The 17,658-nt window shown below is 52.9% G+C and overlaps 1 protein-coding gene across 1 annotated transcript in view; it reads right to left on the bottom strand.

Annotated features, from left to right (window-relative positions):
• The window catches only part of PDCD11 (programmed cell death 11), a 254,756-nt gene that overhangs the window by 44,959 nt on the left and 192,139 nt on the right, over positions 1–17,658 (bottom strand). The window contains exons 25-27 of the mRNA XM_075348616.1: positions 15,895–16,072; positions 7,394–7,447; positions 161–283 (exon numbers count right to left, since the gene is read on the bottom strand). Coding sequence (XP_075204731.1) covers positions 161–283; positions 7,394–7,447; positions 15,895–16,072 — 355 coding nt within the window. The remainder of the gene's footprint in view (positions 1–160; positions 284–7,393; positions 7,448–15,894; positions 16,073–17,658) is intronic.

Below are 17,658 nucleotides of genomic sequence, written 5' to 3'. Positions count from 1 at the left end.
AAGTAAATGAAGAGAACCGAGCATGCACGGCCACTACAACATTCACAGAGGCTGTGAGGCAAGTGCTGGTCTCATAGGTTTGACGCATATCTATCAAAAAATTACGGATGCACCATAAAAATGTCCGAGGTGAGAAAACCTGCCAATAAAAAAACCTCACCGGAAAAAGATCCCTTTTTCTGTAACTGCGCCAACGAAACCTTCCACCAGCTGTCCTTCCTCCAGGTCGTCAATGGAAGAGATTTCTTTATCTGTCACCTTAGAGGCAGACTCAGGACATGTCCTACAAGAAAGCAGGCAAGGATTACATACACAGTGCTTCACTTATAGCGGTTGTTGGACAAGTACAAACTATCACCACTCACAAGATGGATCATAAGTTGTGATTGCTTAAGGTCCCACCACTGATCTGAAAAACAAGGGTCTGTGTCACTCCACAGGGGCACCCAATTCATGGTCTATGACAATGGTTCCCAAACAGATCACGTTTTTAGGATTTCCTTAGTATTGCACAGGTGAGGGAATTATCATCAAGACATCAGAAATGTCTTTCCCAAGTAATACTAAGGAAATCCTGAAGAAGGGAATTTTGTTACTTACCGTAAATTCCTTTTCTTCTAGCTCCTATTGGGAGACCCAGACGATTGGGTGTATAGCTACTGCCTCCGGAGGCCACACAAAGCATTACACTAAAAAGTGTAAGGCCCCTCCCCTTCTGGCTATACACCCCCAGTGGGATCACTGGCTCACCAGTTTTAGTGCAAAAGCAAGAAGGAGGAAAGCCAATAACTGGTTTAAACAAATTCACTCCGAGTAACATCGGAGAACTGAAAAACCGTTCAACATGAGCAACATGTGTACCCGAAACAACCCAAAAAATCCCGAAGGACAACAGGGCGGGTGCTGGGTCTCCCAATAGGAGCTAGAAGAAAAGGAATTTACGGTAAGTAACAAAATTCCCTTCTTCTTCGTCGCTCCATTGGGAGACCCAGACGATTGGGACGTCCAAAAGCTGTCCCTGGGTGGGTAAAGAAATACCTCATGTTAGAGCTGCAAAGACAGCCCTCCCCTACGGGGGGGCAACTGCCGCCTGCAGGACTCTTCTACCTAGGCTGGCGTCCGCCGAAGCATAGGTATGCACCTGATAATGTTTGGTGAAAGTGTGCAGACTCGACCAGGTAGCTGCCTGGCACACCTGTTGAGCCGTAGCCTGGTGACGTAATGCCCAGGAAGCACTCACGGCTCTGGTTGAATGGGCCTTCAGCCCTGATGGAACCGGAAGCCCAGCAGAACGGTAGGCTTCAAGAATTGGTTCCTTGATCCATCGAGCCAGGGCGGCCTTAGAAGCCTGCGACCCTTTGCGCTGACCAGCGACAAGGACAAAAAGTGCATCCGAACGGCGCAAGGGCGCCGTGCGGGAAATGTAGATTCTGAGTGCTCTCACCAGATCTAACAAATGTAAATCCTTCTCATACCGATGAACTGCATGAGGACAAAACGAAGGCAAGGAGATATCCTGATTAAGATGAAAAGAGGATACCACCTTCGGGAGAAACTCCTGAATGGGGCGCAGCACTACCTTGTCCTGGTGGAAAACCAGGAAGGGAGTCTTGGATGACAGCGCTGCCAGCTCAGACACTCTCCGAAGAGATGTGATCGCTACCAGAAAAGCCACGTTCTGGGATAGTCTAGAAAGTGACACATCCCTCAGAGGCTCGAAGGGCGGCTTCTGGAGGGCAACTAGTACCCTGTTCAGATCCCATGGATCTAACGGCCGCTTGCACGGGGGAACGATATGGCAAACCCCCTGTAGGAACGTGCGCACCATAGGACGGCGTGCCAAACGCCTCTGAAAAAAGACGGATAGCGCCGATACCTGACCTTTAAGGGAGCCGAGCGCCAAACCTTTTTCTAACCCAGATAGCAGGAAAGAAAGAAAGGTAGGCAATGCAAATGGCCAGGGAGACACTCCCTGAGCAGAGCACCAGGATAAGAATATCCTCCACGTTCTGTGGTTCTTAGCGGACGTGGGCTTCCTAGCCTGTCTCATGGTGGCAACGACCCCGTGGAATAATCCTGAAGACGCTAGGATCCAGGACTCAATGGCCACACAGTCAGGTTCAGGGCCGCAGAATTCCGATGGAAAAACGGCCCTTGGGACAGTAAGTCTGGTCGGTCTGGTAGTGCCCACGGTTGGCCGACCGTGAGCTGCCACAGATCCGGATACCACGCCCTCCTCGGCCAGTCTGGGGCGACGAGTATGACGCGGCTGCAATCGGATCTGATCTTGCGTAGCACTCTGGGCAAGGGTGCCAGAGGTGGAAACACATAAGGGAGCCGGAACTGCGACCAATCTTGCGCTAGGGCGTCTGCCGCCAGCGCTCTTTGATCGCGAGACCGTGCCATGAAGGTTGGGACCTTGTTGTTGTGCCGGGACGCCATTAGGTCGACGTCCGGCCTTCCCCAGCGGCGCCAGATTTCCTGAAACACGTCCGGGTGAAGGGACCATTCCCCTGCGTCCATGCCCTGGCGACTGAGGAAGTCTGCCTCCCAGTTTTCTACGCCGGGGATGTGAACTGCGGATATGGTGGAGGCCGTGGCATCCACCCACATCAGAATCCGCCGGACTTCCTGGAAGGCTTGCCGACTGCGTGTCCCCCCTTGGTGATTGATGTATGCCACCGCTGTGGAGTTGTCCGATTGAATTCGGATCTGCTTTCTTTCCAGCCACTGCTGGAAGGCTAGTAGGGCAAGATACACTGCTCTGATTACCAGAACATTGATCTGAAGGGTGGACTCCTGCTGAGTCCACGGACCCTGAGCCCTGTGGTGGAGAAAAACGCTCCCCACCCTGACAGACTCGCGTCTGTCGTGACCACCGCCCAAGACGGTGGTAGGAAGGATCTTCCCTGTGATAATGAGGTGGGAAGAAGCCACCATTGCAGAGAGTCCTTGCCGTCTGTGAAAGGGATACTTTCCTGTACAGGGATGTTGACTTCCCGTCTCATTGGCGGAGAATGTCCCATTGAAGTGAACGCAGATGAAACTGCGCAAACGGAACCGCCTCCATTGCCGCCACTATCTTCCCGAGGAAGTGCATGAGGCGTCTTAAGAAGTGCGACTGACCTTGAAGGAGAGTCTGCACCCCAGTCAGTAGTGACCGCTGCTTGTCCAGCGGAAGCTTCCCTACCGCTGAGAGGGTATGAAACTCCATGCCAAGATACGTTAGTGATTGGGTCGTGACAGGTTTGACTTTGAGAAGTTGATGATCCACCCGAACGTCTGGAGAGTCTCCAGCGCAACATTCAGGCTGAGTTGGCATGCCTCTTGAGAGGGTGCCTTGACAAGTATATCGTCCAAGTAAGGGATCACAGAGTGTCCCTGTGAGTGCAAGACTGCTACCACTGCCGTCATGACCTTGGCGAACACCCTTGGGGCTGTCGCCAGCCCGAATGGCAGAGCTACGAACTGAAGCTGGTCGTTTCCTATCACGAAATGTAGAAAAACATTGGTGCTCTGTAGCAATCGGCACGTGGAGATAAGCATCTTAGATGTCTATTGATGCTAGGAAATTTCCTTGAGACATTGAGGCAATGACGGAGCGGAGGGTATCATCCGGAACCGCCTGGCCTCCACGTGCTTGTTGAGCAGTTTTAGGTCCAGAACGGAACGGAAAGAGCCATCCTTGTTTGGCACCACAACCAGATTGGAGGAAAACCGTGTCTTGTTCCTGAAGAGGAACAGGGATTACCACTCCTTCTGCCTGCAGAAGAGCATCTGCTCGGTGGGGAGGTGGGGACGTTCTGAAGAATCGAGTCGGAGGACGAGAACAGAACTCTGTCCTGTGCACGTGGGCACACTGTCCCTCACCCACCGGTCTGTGACCTGTGGCAGCTAAATGTCGCCAAAGGCGAGCGAGTCTGCCATCAACCGCGGATGCGGAAAGATGAGAGAGCTGAGAGTCATGAGGAGACCGCCTTGGTAGCGGTTCCTCCGGCTGCCTTCCTTGGGCGTGATTGAGCCCGGCCGGCAGCTGAGCCCCTCTGAGGCTTTTCAGCCCTTTTGGACGAGGACAATTGGGACCTGCCCGAGCCTGGGAAGGACCGAAACCTCGGCTGTCCTTCCAGGACAGCATTAATAGGGTAAGTCGCAATGCAGACATTGCGAGGTTACGGACGCCCCTGCGGCACAGATGTACTTGTGCTCAAGACCAGCTGCGCAAGAACAGCTGAAAAGCTTAGGGTGCCCATACGGCTGTGAATGCCGGAGCAACCGACACGCCGATAGCCTCACAGACAGATTTCAACCAGAGTCCATCTGTCTGTCAATGGCATTTGTAAGTGAAGTCCCATCTCCACTTCAACTATGGCTCTAGCCGCAAGCCTGGAGATTGGAGAATCCACCTTTGGACCCTGGGTCCAACGCCTGACCACGTCAGGGGGAAGTGATAACGTGTATCCTTAATACGTTTGGAGAAAACGCTTATCTGGGAAGCGTGGTGTTCCTGGACTGCTTCTCTGCAGTCAGCGTGGCCAGAACAATACTCAATATACGTTTGAGCTTGAAATGGGACTTCTCCTGCTGTGAAGCTGACTCCTCCGCTGGGGGAGCTGAGGGAGAAAAGATCCAACATTCCATTGATGGACGCTATAGGATCATTCCTTATGGCGTCACCATCCGGTGTATCCGGAGTGAGAGCGGTGTCAGGATCAAAGTCCTGATGAGCTACGTCTACCTCATCATACAGAGAGCCTCCTGGGACCCCCCCGGAGCACCGATTTTTAATCCAGGTGAGGGTGGCCAGGGAGCAATGAACCAGATTGCCCATGGCCTGTCCGGGCTGCAAGTCTCTATCCCATTGCAACTCCGTCCCTGTCCTTGGACAGGGTTGAGAGGTGGTTCTTTTGGCCACGTCAAGTAGAGACCCCGGCTGACCAAGTGCTACAGGGGAGCATTGCACCCAATGGGGAGCAGTGCCGTGGAACAGTATCACATGCAGCAAAAACAGCATCGAAAGCCTGTGTTGCTTATATGCTGCTGCCGACTTATAGAGCCAAGAATGGCGACCGTACAGTGCAATGTATATCATACAAGCATAAAGTACAAATGAACACTGCAGCACATGCAATACAAGCAGCATAGAAAGCCTGCTTTTCTGCTGCTGTAGACTAGCCATCTAGGGGAATATAGCCCAGAATAGCGACCATACAGTGCAATGTATAGCATACAAGCATAAGTACAAATGAACACTGCAACACCTGCAATACAAGCAGCATAGAAAAAAACCTGTGCCTCAGCACCCTTGCTTTTCTGCTGCTGTAGTCTAGCCATTCTATGGCGAATATAGCCAAGACTAGTGACCGTACAGTGCAGTGTATAGCATACAAGCATAAATACACATGAACACTTCAGTACGTGCAATACAAGCAGCATAGAAAGCCTGTGCCTTAGCACCCATGCTTTCCTGCTGCTGATGTGTCGCCATCTAAGAGGGCATATAGCCCGAAATAGCGACCTATGCAGTGCACTTAAATACAAATAGACAAACTGCGGTATTTAGTGTCAGCACCCCAGGTGCCGCTTACCGCCCGCCTATAAGCGGGTGTGTGGTCGCCCTATTCCTGTTGGTTGCCCAGAGTCCGTTCTCTCAGCTCGGGCTGCAGGAATGGCTGCCGGCGTCCTTCTCCAGCTCGTGTGAGTAGGGGCGGGCCGTGGGCGTGCCCCAAGTCAGAGCGGGAAACCGGCGTCCCACAGTGTCTAGTGAGAGGGCTGGAGCATGTAAATAAGGTTCCAGCCCTCGGCGCTGCTGATTGTACAGCGTCTCTCCCCTACCCTGATTGACAGGGTGGGGGCGGGAACGAAGCTGAGCTAGGCCGCAAAAGCCGGGGACTGGATTTATGAGCGCCGCCGCCGTAAAAGCGCGGTCGGCGCTAAGTCCCCGGCGCACTACAAGTCCCAGCCGCGCCGACGCTCCCGGAGCGTCCGGCGCGGTAGTTCCCAATAAATAAAGTCACTCAGCTAGGCTGCAGTGACTGTAACCCTTTACTGTCCCCGGCGCACTAGCACACCCAGCAAGTCTGGAGTGTGCTGTGCCTGTGTGTACGGGGACACAGAGTACCTGAATGGTGCAGGGCCATGTCCCTGAACGGCACTCCCGCTCCACATCCAGCAGGTTCAATGGGTCTGTGGATGGAGCCCGGCCTCAGGGCTTTGGGGCCGGTAAGATCCCACTTCCTCAGAGCCCCTCAGGGGGATGGGGAAGGAAAACAGCATGTGGGCTCCAGCCGCCGTACCAGCAATAGGTACCTCAACCTTACAAACCATCAGTGGGGTGAGAAGGGAGCATGCTGGGGGCCCTATATGGGCCCACTTTTCTTCCATCCGATATAGTCAGCAGCTACTGCTGACTAAACAGTGGAGCTATGCGTGGATGTCTGACCTCCTTCGCACAAAGCCGAAAACTGGTGAGCCAGTGATCCCACTGGGGGTGTATAGCCAGAAGGGGAGGGGCCTTACACTTTTTAGTGTAATGCTTTATGTGGCCTCCGGAGGCAGTAGCTATACACCCAATCGTCTGGGTCTCCCAATGGAGCGACGAAGAAAACAAGATCTGTTGGGGGGGGGGAGGGGGGGTTATGAGGACTGGAGTTTGGGAACACTGAGATCTATAGAAATGATGGAGAACTCAAGGTACATCACACCCATAGACTAAGTTGAATGCATGCTCCATTCAAAACAGGGGGCTCATTAGCCTTTTCCGCCATACAGAATGGTATTGTCTGGAAGACCTGGGAGGGACATTGGGGGTTTTGGGACCATCATTAGACACTTGGCATGTACCATATGGAGATGGTAGTCGACACCATAGCAAGTACATAATTGTGGAAGGGTTCACACTCACATTCTTATTCTTTTGTGATACCTTTTATTTTTTCTTCCTATGCAAGGTTTACAGTTACAGTTGCATTGACGAACAAATCAATCTCGTGTATGTTGATGTTTACTATTTGACCATGGAATTGACTGTTTAATTTTTTTTGTTATGTTTAAAAATTTGAATAAAAAAGATGTTTAAAAAACAAAACAAAAAAACAACAAAACAGGGGGCTCAGGACCACCATTTTCTTCATTGCTGAAGGTCCAAACACTGGGATCCCACCAATCAAAAACATATCCCTACCCAGAAGATGGAGGAATTGATGAAATTATGGGATGGACACATCCTTTAAAAGGTAAGCAGGCTCCACCTTCCTAGGGCAATGGGTACTACTTTTTTTTTTTTTTTGGAACCCAGTAGTTATCTAGTATAGAAGCTGGGGATAAACATACTGATGCAAACAGAAAAAAAAACCATCAATGGGGAAACCCGAAATTGCCGTATGAATCTGCTTACCGAGAATTCCTCAGGGACAACTCAATTGTCTTCTTAATGGAGAGCACGCAGCACCTGGGTAATGAAATAAATAATTCCACATTAAGACAATGAACATCTACACAACTATTTATAATGGAAAAAGCCCAATAATTAAGATGTTTTGCCCAACATATTTTATGTGACTTGATGGTAGTTGCTGGATGCCACCTAGAGATGATGAGCAGAACCTTTCTGGTGCCCAGTTATGACCTTTGGTTGTCACTTCTGCGGTGGGCATCCGTGGGCCGGCATCACTGGTCACTTGTGTCACTTCTTCCCCCTTGCTGTAATGATGCCATGTGAGGTCTAATGTAGAGGACAATGTCCCCCTTGTTGTTGATTCTTCACCATAACATTAATAAATATAGTAATAGCGTTACAATGAAAATATAAAATCCACATGTAACTGCTGTTAGAGGGAGGGAATAGGTAAAGAGAGGGAGGAATGGGGGAGTTAGAAGAATGTTAGGAAGTATTAAGACTGTGGTAGGGTATTACAAGTCCTGCTAATTATGTTTGAAGCCTAAAATGTGGGAAAAGAAGGGAATTTTGTTACTTACCGTAAATTCCTTTTCTTCTAGCTCTTATTGGGAGACCCAGACGATTGGGGTATAGCTACTGCCCTCCGGAGGCCACACAAAGCACTACACTAAAAAGTGCAAGGCCCCTCCCCCTCTGGCTATACCCCCCCGTGGTATCACGGGTTCTCCAGTTTTAGTGCCAAAGCAAGAAGGAGGAAGCCAATAACTGGTTTAAACAAATTAACTCCGAATAACGTCGGAGAACTGAAAAACCGTTCAACATGAACAACATGTGTACCCGCAAACAACCAAGAAATCCCGAAGGACAACAGGGCGGGTGCTGGGTCTCCCAATAAGAGCTAGAAGAAAAGGAATTTACGGTAAGTAACAAAATTCCCTTCTTCTTCAGCGCTCTATTGGGAGACCCAGACGATTGGGACGTCCAAAAGCTGTCCCTGGGTGGGTAAAGAGATACCTCATGTTAGAGCTGCAAAACAGCCCTCCCCTACGGGGATGTCACTGCCGCCTGCAGGACTCTTCTACCTAAGCTGGCATCCGCCGAAGCATAGGTATGCACCTGATAATGTTTGGTGAAAGTGTGCAGACTCGACCAGGTAGCTGCCTGGCACACCTGTTGAGCCGAAGCCTGGTGTCGTAGCGCCCAGGACGCACTCACGGCTCTGGTTGAATGGGCTTTCAGCCCTGAAAGAACCGGAAGCCCTGCAAAACGGTAGGCTTCCAGAATTGGTTCTTTGATCCATCGAGCCAGGGTGGCTTTAGAAGCCTGCAACCTCTTGCGCGTACCAGCGACAAGGGCATCGGAACGGCGTACGGGCGCCGTGCGGGAAATGTAGATTCTGAGTGCTCTCACCAGATCTAGCAAACGTAAATCATTCTCATACCGGTGAACCGGATGAGTGCAAAAAGACGGTAAGGAGATATCCTGATTAAGATGAAACGAGGATACTACCTTAGGGAGAAACTCCGGAATGATGCGCAGCACTACCTTGTCCTGGTGAAACACCAGGAAGGGAGCCTTGGATGACAGAGCTGCCAGCTCAGACACTCGCCGAAGCGATGTGATCGCAACGAGAAACGCCACCTTCTGTGACAGGCGAGAAAAGGAAACTTCCTTCAGAGGCTCGAAAGGCGGCTTCTGGAGAGCAACTAGAACCCTGTTCAGATCCCATGGATCCAACGGCCGCTTGTACGGGAGTACGATATGACAAACCCCCTGCGGGAACGTGCGCACCTTAGAAAGACGTGCTAGACGCTTCTGAAAAAACACGGATAGTGCTGAGACTTGCCCTTTGAGGGAGTCTAGCGACAAGCCCTTTTCTAACTCCTATTGTAGGAAGGAAAGAAAGATAGGCAATGCAAATGGCCAGGGAGACACTCCCTGAGTAAAGCACCAGATTAAGAAAATCTTCCACGTTCTGTGGTAGATCTTAGCAGACGTGGGCTTCCTAGCCTGTCTCATGGTGGCAACGACCCCTTGGGATAATCCTGAAGACGCTAGGATCCAGGACACACAAGCCACACAGTCAGGTTCAGGGCCGCAGAATTCCGTGACCCCGGTCGGCCGACCGTGAGATGCCACAGATCCGGGTACCACGATCTCCTCGGCCAGTCTGGTGCGACGAGTATGACGCGGCTGCAATCGGATCTGATTTTTGCGCAGTACTCTGGGCAAGAGTGCCAGAGGTGGAAACACATATGTGAGCCGGAACTGCGACCAATCTTGCACTAAGGCGTCTGCCGCCAGAGCTCTGTGATCGCGCGATCGTGCCATAAATGCCGGGACCTTGTTGGTGTGCCGAGACGCCATTAGGTCGACGTCCGGCCCCCCCCCAGCGGCAACAGATTTCCTGAAACACGTCCGGGTGAAGGGACCATTCCCCCGCGTCCATGCCCTGGCGACTGAGGAAGTCTGCTTCCCAGTTTTTTACGCCCGGGATGTGAACTGCGGATATGGTGGATGCTGTGTCCTCCACCCACATGAGGATTCGCCGGACTTCCTGGAAGGCTGCTGACTGCGTGTCCCTCCTTGGTGGTTGATGTATGCCACCGCTGTGGAGATATCAGACTGGATTCGGATCTGCTCCCTTCTAGCCACTTTTGGAAAGCTAATAGGGTAAGATACCCTGCCCCGATTTCCAGCACATCGAACTGAAGGGTAGACTCCTGCTGAGTCCACGTCCCCTGAGCCATGTGGCGGAGACAAACTGCTCCCCACCCTGACAGACTCGTATCTGTCGTGACCACTGCCCAGGATGGGGGCTATGGCAATGAGGTGGGAATAAGCCACTATTGCAGAGAGTCCTCGGCCGTCAGGGAAAGGGAGACTTCCCGTCCAGGGAGGTTGACTGCCCATCCCATTGGCGGAGAATGTCCCATTGCCGTTGGCGCAGATGAAACTGCGCAAAGAGAACTGCCTCGATGGCTGCCACCATCTTCCTTAGGAAGTGCATGAGGCGCCTTAAGGGGTGCGACTGGCCTTGAAGGAGAGACTGCACCTCTGTCCGCAGTGAACGCTGCTGGTTCAGCGGAAGCTTCACTATGGCTGATAGAGTATGAAACTCCATGCCGAGATACGTTAGTGATTGAGTCGGAGAAAGATTTGACCTTGCCAAATTGATGATCCACTCGAAAGTCTGGAGAGTCTCCAGCGTAACATTCAGGCTGCGTTGGCATGCCTCGAGGGAGGTTACTTTGACGAGTAGATCGTCCAAGTACGGAATCACCGGGTGTCCGTGAGAGTGCAAGACTGCTACCACTGCTGCCATGACCTTGGTGCCCACCCGTGGGGCTGTCGCCAGACTGAATGGCAGAGCTACGAACAGAAGATGTTCGTCTCCTATCACAAAACGTAGAAAACGTTGGTGCTCCGTAGCAATTGGCACGTGGAGATAGGCATCTTTGATGTCTGTTGAGGCAAGGAAGTCTCCTCGAGACATTGAGGCAATGACGGATCGGAGGGATCCCATCCGGAACCGCCTGGCGTTCGCATGGTCGTTGAGCAGTTTCAGAACCAGAACAGGACGGAAGGAACCGTCCTTTTTTGGAGCCACAAAGAGATTGGAGTACAAACCCTCGCCCTCGTTCCCGAGGGGGGACAGGGATCACCACTCCTTCTGCTCTTAGAGCGTCCACCGCCTGCAGCAGGGCATCTGCTCGGTGGAGAGGTGGGGCCGTTCTGAAGAATGGAGTCGGAGGACGAGAACAGAACACTGTCCTGTGCACGTGAGCACAATGTCCGTCACCCACCGGTCAGTGACCTGTGGCAGCTAAATGTCGCCAAAGGCGGGGGAGTCTGCCATCAACCGCGGATGCGGAGAGAGAGAGAGAGAGAGCTGAGAGTCCTGAGGAGACCGCCTTGGTAGCGGTTCCTCCGACTGCCTTCCTTGGGCGAGATTGAGCCCGGCCGGAATCTGAGCCCGTCTGAGGTTTTGTAGCCCTTTTGCACGAGGACAATTGGGACCTGCCGGAGCTTGGGAAGGACCGAAACCTCGACTGTACTTTTAGGACAGTATTAACAGGGTAAGTCGCAGTGCAGACATTGCGGGGTTACGGACGCCTCTGCGGTACAGATGTCCCTGCTCAAGGTCAGCTGCGCAAGAACAGCAGAAAAGGTTAGGTTGCCAATACGGCTGTGGATGCCGGAGCAACCGACACGCCGATAGCCTCCTAGACAGATTTCAACCAGAGTCCATCTGTCTGTGAATGGCATCTTGAAGTGAAGCCCCATCTCCAGTGCAACTATGGCTCTATATGCAAGCCTGGAGATTGGAGAATCCACCTTTGGACCCTGGGTCCAGCGCTGACCACGTCAGGGGAAAAAAGGGATAACGTGTATCCTAAAAACGTTTGGAGAAGACGCTTATCTGGTAAGCGTGGTGTTCCTGGACTGCTTCTCTGAAGTCAGCGTGGCCAGAAAAATACTCAATATCTGCGTGAGATACTGAAAAGGAACTTCTCCTGTTCGTCTCCTATCTCCACTGGGGGAGCTGAGGGAGAAAGATCCAACCTTCCATTGATGGACGGTATAGGATCATTCCGTATGGCGTTACCACCCGGTGTATCCGGATTGAGAGCGATGTCAGTATCAAAGCCCTGAAGAGCTGCCTTTTGGTCAAGTAGATTGCCCATGGGTGCAAGTCTCTATATTATGACTACTCCGTCCCTGTCCATGGACAGGGTTGACAGGAGGTTTCTTTGGCCACAACTAGTAGAGCCCCGGCAGACGAAGTGCTAGAGACCCCGGCAGACGACGTGCTACAGGGGAGCATGCACACAATGGGACGGTGTCATGAACAGCATCCCATGTAGTAAAAACAGCACTGAAAACTGTGTTGCTTTTTTGCCGCTGCCGACTAGCTATCTAGAAGTATATAGCCAAGATTGGTGACCGTACATTGCAATGTATAGCATACAGGCATAAAGTACAAATGACCACTGCAGCACAAGCAATACAAGCAGCATAGAAGCCTGTGCCCTGGCACCCCTGCTCTTCTGCTGCTGTATACTAGTCATCTAGGGGAATATAGCCCAGAAGAGTGACCCTACAGTGCAATGTATAGCATACAAGCACAAGTACAAATGAACACTGCAGCACATGCAATCCAAGCAGCATAGAAGCCTGTGCCCTGGCACCTCTGCTCTTCTGCTGCTGTAGACTGGTCATCTAGGGGAATACAGCCCAGAAGAGTGACCATACAGTGCAATGTATAGCATACAAGCACAAGTACAAATGCACACTGCAGCCCATGCAATACAAGCAGCATAGAAAAAAACCTGTGCCCCAGCACCCTTGGTTTTCTGCTGCTGTAGTCTAGCCATTCCAGAAGAATATAGCTAAGACTAGCGACTGTACAGTGCAATGTATAGCATATCAGCATAAACACAAATGAACACCTCAGTCGTGCAAAACAAGCAGCCTAGAAAGCCTGTGCTTTAGCACACCTGCTTTCCTGCTGCTGATGTGTCGCTCCCCAAGCGGGCATATAGCGACCTATGTGGTTAAAAACAACACATGTATACACTGCAGTTATATGTGGTCAGCACTATGTGTGCCGCTTACCGCCCGCCTATAAGCGGGTGTATGATCGCCACCGTCCTGCCTTGGAGCCGAAAGTCCGAGCTCTGCAGTAATGGCTGCCGGCTTCTTCCCCAGCTCATGTGAGGAGGGGCGGGCCGTGGGCGTGCCCCCAAGGCAGAGCGGGAATCCGGCGTCCGACAGAGTGCAGTGAGAGGGCTGGAGCATGTAAATAAGGCTCCAGCCCTCGGCGCTGCTGATTGCTCAGCGCCTGTCCCCTTCCCTGAGTGACAGGGAGGGGGCGGGAACGAAGCGGCACTAGGCCGCAGAAGCCGGGGACTGGAGTTATAAGCGCCGCCGCCGTAAAAGCGCGGTCGGCGCCCAGTCCCCGGCGAACTACAAGTCCCAGCCGCGCCGCCGCTCCCGGAGCGTCCGGCGCGGTAGTTCCCAAAACACAAAGTCACTCAGCAAAGCTGCAGTGACTGTAACCCTTTACTGTCCCCGGCGCACTAGCACACCCAGCAAGTCTGGAGTGTGCTGTGCCTGTGTGTACGGGGACACAGAGTACCTGTAATGGTGCAGGGCCATGTCCCTGAACGGTACTCCAGCTCCGTATCCAGCAGGTTCAAATGGGTCTGTGGATGGAGCCCGGCGTCAGAGCTTTGAGGCCGGCAGGATCCCACTTCCTCAGAGCCCCTCAGGGGGATGTGGAAGGAAAGCAGCATGTGGGCTCCAGCCTCCGTACCAGCAATAGGTACCTCAACCTTACAACACCATCCAGGGGTGAGAAGGGAGCATGCTGGGGACACTATATGTGTCCTCTTTTCTTCCATCCGAAATAGTCAGCAGCTACTGCTGACTAAAATCTGTGGAGCCATGCGTGGATGTCTGACCTCCTTCGCACACAAAGCTAAAACTGGAGAACCCGTGATACCACGGGGGGGTATAGCCAGAGGGGGAGGGGCCTTGCACTTTTTAGTGTAGTGCTTTGTGTGGCCTCCGGAGGGCAGTAGCTATACCCCAATCGTCTGGGTCTCCCAATAGAGCGCTGAAGAAGGTTAAAAAATTCAAAGGGGCCAAATACTTCCGCAAGGCACTGTAATATTCACCTAAACGTTCGGTGCGGTGCAGACTAGTCATATGGGTGTCTTCGTTCTCCGGTGCCTCCTCTTTCGGCCATCTTTGTCATCCTTCTGAAGCCGGGGTGCATGACGCGTCTTAAGTTACCCACACTCGCCGGCATTGAGGTCCTGCGCACGCACTTTGATCTGCCCTGAGCAGGGCAAGTGGGTATGACGTAGAACACGTCATGCACACAGGCTTCAGAACGAGGACGAAGATGGCCAAAAGAGGAGGCGCCGGTACCGGAGAAAGGAGACACCCATATGGCCCAACTCCACCGCAGCAACCGTTTTAGGTAAGTATTATAAAGTGTTTTTTACATTCTACACAGCGGCCTGGGCTCTTATATACAGCATGTTAGAATCTTGTATATAAGAGCTCACTGGTGGTGGCCGCAGCTTATAGGCCCCAAATCCGGTGACAGGTTACTTTTAAGTTTCCCAGAGGAGCATACAAGGCATTTAAGTCTCCTCATGCTGGCATGCCATACATAGAGCAAGGCTTTTCACTAAAAACAAAAAAAGGTGGAAAACACCTTTTGAAAGGGGTTTCTCAACAGCAATAATAATTAAAAGGAAATATGTTGAAAAACATTTACCCTGCAGATACAGGGCTTTGTACTGTAGTGATGGACAGTCTGGCTCTTTTTGGTGATTCGGCTTATATGGCTCCGTTCACCAAAAAGACGGATCTTTCGGCTCCTAAATGGCTTCCTATTAAATATACATTACCTCGGCCCGGCGAGCGGCGTTACCTCGGCCCGGCGAGCGGCGTTACCTCGGCCCGGCGAGCGGCGTTACCTCGGCCCGGGGAGCGGCGTTACCTCGGCCCGGGGAGCGGCGTTACCTCGGCCCGGGGAGCGGCGTTACCTCGGCCCGGGGAGCGGCGTTACCTCGGCCCGGGGAGCGGCGTTACCTCGGCCCGGGGAGCGGCGTTACCTCGGCCCGGGGAGCGGCGTTACCTCGGCCCGGGGAGCGGCGTTACCTCGGCCCGGGGAGCGGCGTTACCTCGGCCCGGGGAGCGGCGTTACCTCGGCCCGGGGAGCGGCGTTACCTCGGCCCGGGGAGCGGCGTTACCTCGGCCCGGGGAGCGGCGTTACCTCGGCCCGGGGAGCGGCGTTACCTCGGCCCGGGGAGCGGCGTTACCTCGGCCCGGGGAGCGGCGTTACCTCGGCCCGGGGAGCGGCGTTACCTCGGCCCGGGGAGCGGCGTTACCTCGGCCCGGGGAGCGGCGTTACCTCGGCCCGGGGAGCGGCGTTACCTCGGCCCGGGGAGCGGCGTTACCTCGGCCCGGGGAGCGGCGTTACCTCGGCCCGGGGAGCGGCGTTACCTCGGCCCGGGGAGCGGCGTTACCTCGGCCCGGGGAGCGGCGTTACCTCGGCCCGGGGAGCGGCGTTACCTCGGACCGGGGAGCGGCGTTACCTCGGACCGGGGAGCGGCGTTACCTCGGACCGGGGAGCGGCGTTACCTCGGACCGGGGAGCGGCGTTACCTCGGACCGGGGAGCGGCGTTACCTCGGACCGGGGAGCGGCGTTACCTCGGACCGGGGAGCGGCGTTACCTCGGACCGGGGAGCTTCCTCCCCAGCCCAGGATATGTGATATGATCAGACCATGTCCCTGTACGGTCAGATACGGCCATTACACAATATACTGTATAGCAGAGACACACAAATAAGATCTCAGCACAGGGACAATTTTTTTTTTTTTTTTTTTTAACACCTTCAATTGTGGAAATTATTGTTCCAAGATCTATTGATTAAAAAGCTCTTTCCACCCTTTAAATTACAAGTGATTGAAAATACCTCACAAACATCCCAATGGTGAAGTTTTTCACAGAGCTGTCAGCATAGCAGTCGCCCAAATCGAAGAGGCTGGCCTTTCCAGTTTTTCCAAAAGGCAATGATATTTCTAAGCCGGAGGCTGGAGTTACGGTCTTCACACAGCCCATGGTCACACAACCTTCTGTGAGAGCATACGTGTCTGCAGTGAGAAAGAAGCAATAAAAGAAGGGAATTTTGTTACTTACCGTAAATTCCTTTTCTTCTAGCTCTTATTGGGAGACCCAGACGATTGGGTGTATAGCACTGCCTCCGGAGGCCACACAAAGCAATTACACTTAAAAGTGTAAGGCCCCTCCCCTTCTGGCTATACACCCCCAGTGGGATCACTGGCTCACCAGTTTTAGTGCAAAAGCAAGAAGGAGGAAAGCCAATAACTGGTTTAAACAAATTCACTCCGAGTAACATCGGAGAACTGAAAACCGTTCAACATGAACAACATGTGTACCCGCAAACAAACCAAAAATCCCGAAGGACAACAGGGCGGGTGCTGGGTCTCCCAATAAGAGCTAGAAGAAAAGGAATTTACGGTAAGTAACAAAATTCCCTTCTTCTTCGGCGCTCTATTGGGAGACCCAGACGATTGGGACGTCCAAAAGATGTCCCTGGGTGGGTAAAGAAATACCTCATGTTAGAGCTGCAAGACAGCCCTCCCCTACGGGGAGGCAACTGCCGCCTGCAGGACTCTTCTACCTAGGCTGGCGTCCGCCGAAGCATAGGTATGCACCTGATAATGTTTGGTGAAAGTGTGCAGACTCGACCAGGTAGCTGCCTGGCACACCTGTTGAGCCGTAGCCTGGTGTCGTAATGCCCAGGATGCACCCACGGCTCTGGTAGAATGGGCCTTCAGCCCTGATGGAACCGGAAGCCCAGCAGAACGGTAGGCTTCAAGAATTGGTTCCTTGATCCATCGAGCCAGGGTGGCCTTAGAAGCCTGCGACCCTTTGCGCTTACCAGCGACAAGGACAAAGAGTGCATCCGAACGGCGCAAGGGCGCCGTGCGGGAAATGTAGATTCTGAGTGCTCTCACCAGATCTAACAAATGTAAATCCTTCTCATACCGATGAACTGCATGAGGACAAAACGAAGGCAAAGAGATATCCTGATTAAGATGAAAAGAGGATACCACCTTCGGGAGAAACTCCTGAATGGGGCGCAGCACTACCTTGTCCTGGTGGAAGACCAGGAAGGGAGTCTTGGATGACAGCGCTGCCAGCTCAGACACTCTCCGAAGAGATGTGATCGCTACCAGAAAAGCCACGTTCTGGGATAGTCTAGAAAGTGAAACCTCCCTCAGAGGCTCGAAGGGCGGCTTCTGGAGGGCATAGTACCCTGTTCAGATCCCATGGATCTAACGGCCGCTTGCACGGGGGAACGATATGGCAAACCCTCTGTAGGAACGTGCGCACCATAGGAAGGCGTGCCAAACGCCTCTTGAAAAAAGACGAATAGCGCCGATACCTGACCTTTAAGGGAGCCGAGCGCCAAACCTTTTTCTAACCCAGATAGCAGGAAAGAAAGAAAGGTAGGCAATGCAAATGGCCAGGGAGACACTCCCTGAGCAGAGCACCAGGATAAGAATATCCTCCACGTTCTGTGGTTCTTAGCGGACGTGGGCTTCCTAGCCTGTCTCATGGTGGCAACGACCCCGTGGAATAATCCTGAAGACGCTAGGATCCAGGACTCAATGGCCACACAGTCAGATTCAGGGCCGCGGAATTCCGATGG

Source organism: Anomaloglossus baeobatrachus, chromosome 5 (assembly GCF_048569485.1).
Source record: "Anomaloglossus baeobatrachus isolate aAnoBae1 chromosome 5, aAnoBae1.hap1, whole genome shotgun sequence".
In the NCBI taxonomy this organism is placed as follows: Eukaryota; Metazoa; Chordata; class Amphibia; order Anura; family Aromobatidae; genus Anomaloglossus; species Anomaloglossus baeobatrachus.
This window is presented reverse-complemented; position numbering and strand designations above follow the sequence as displayed.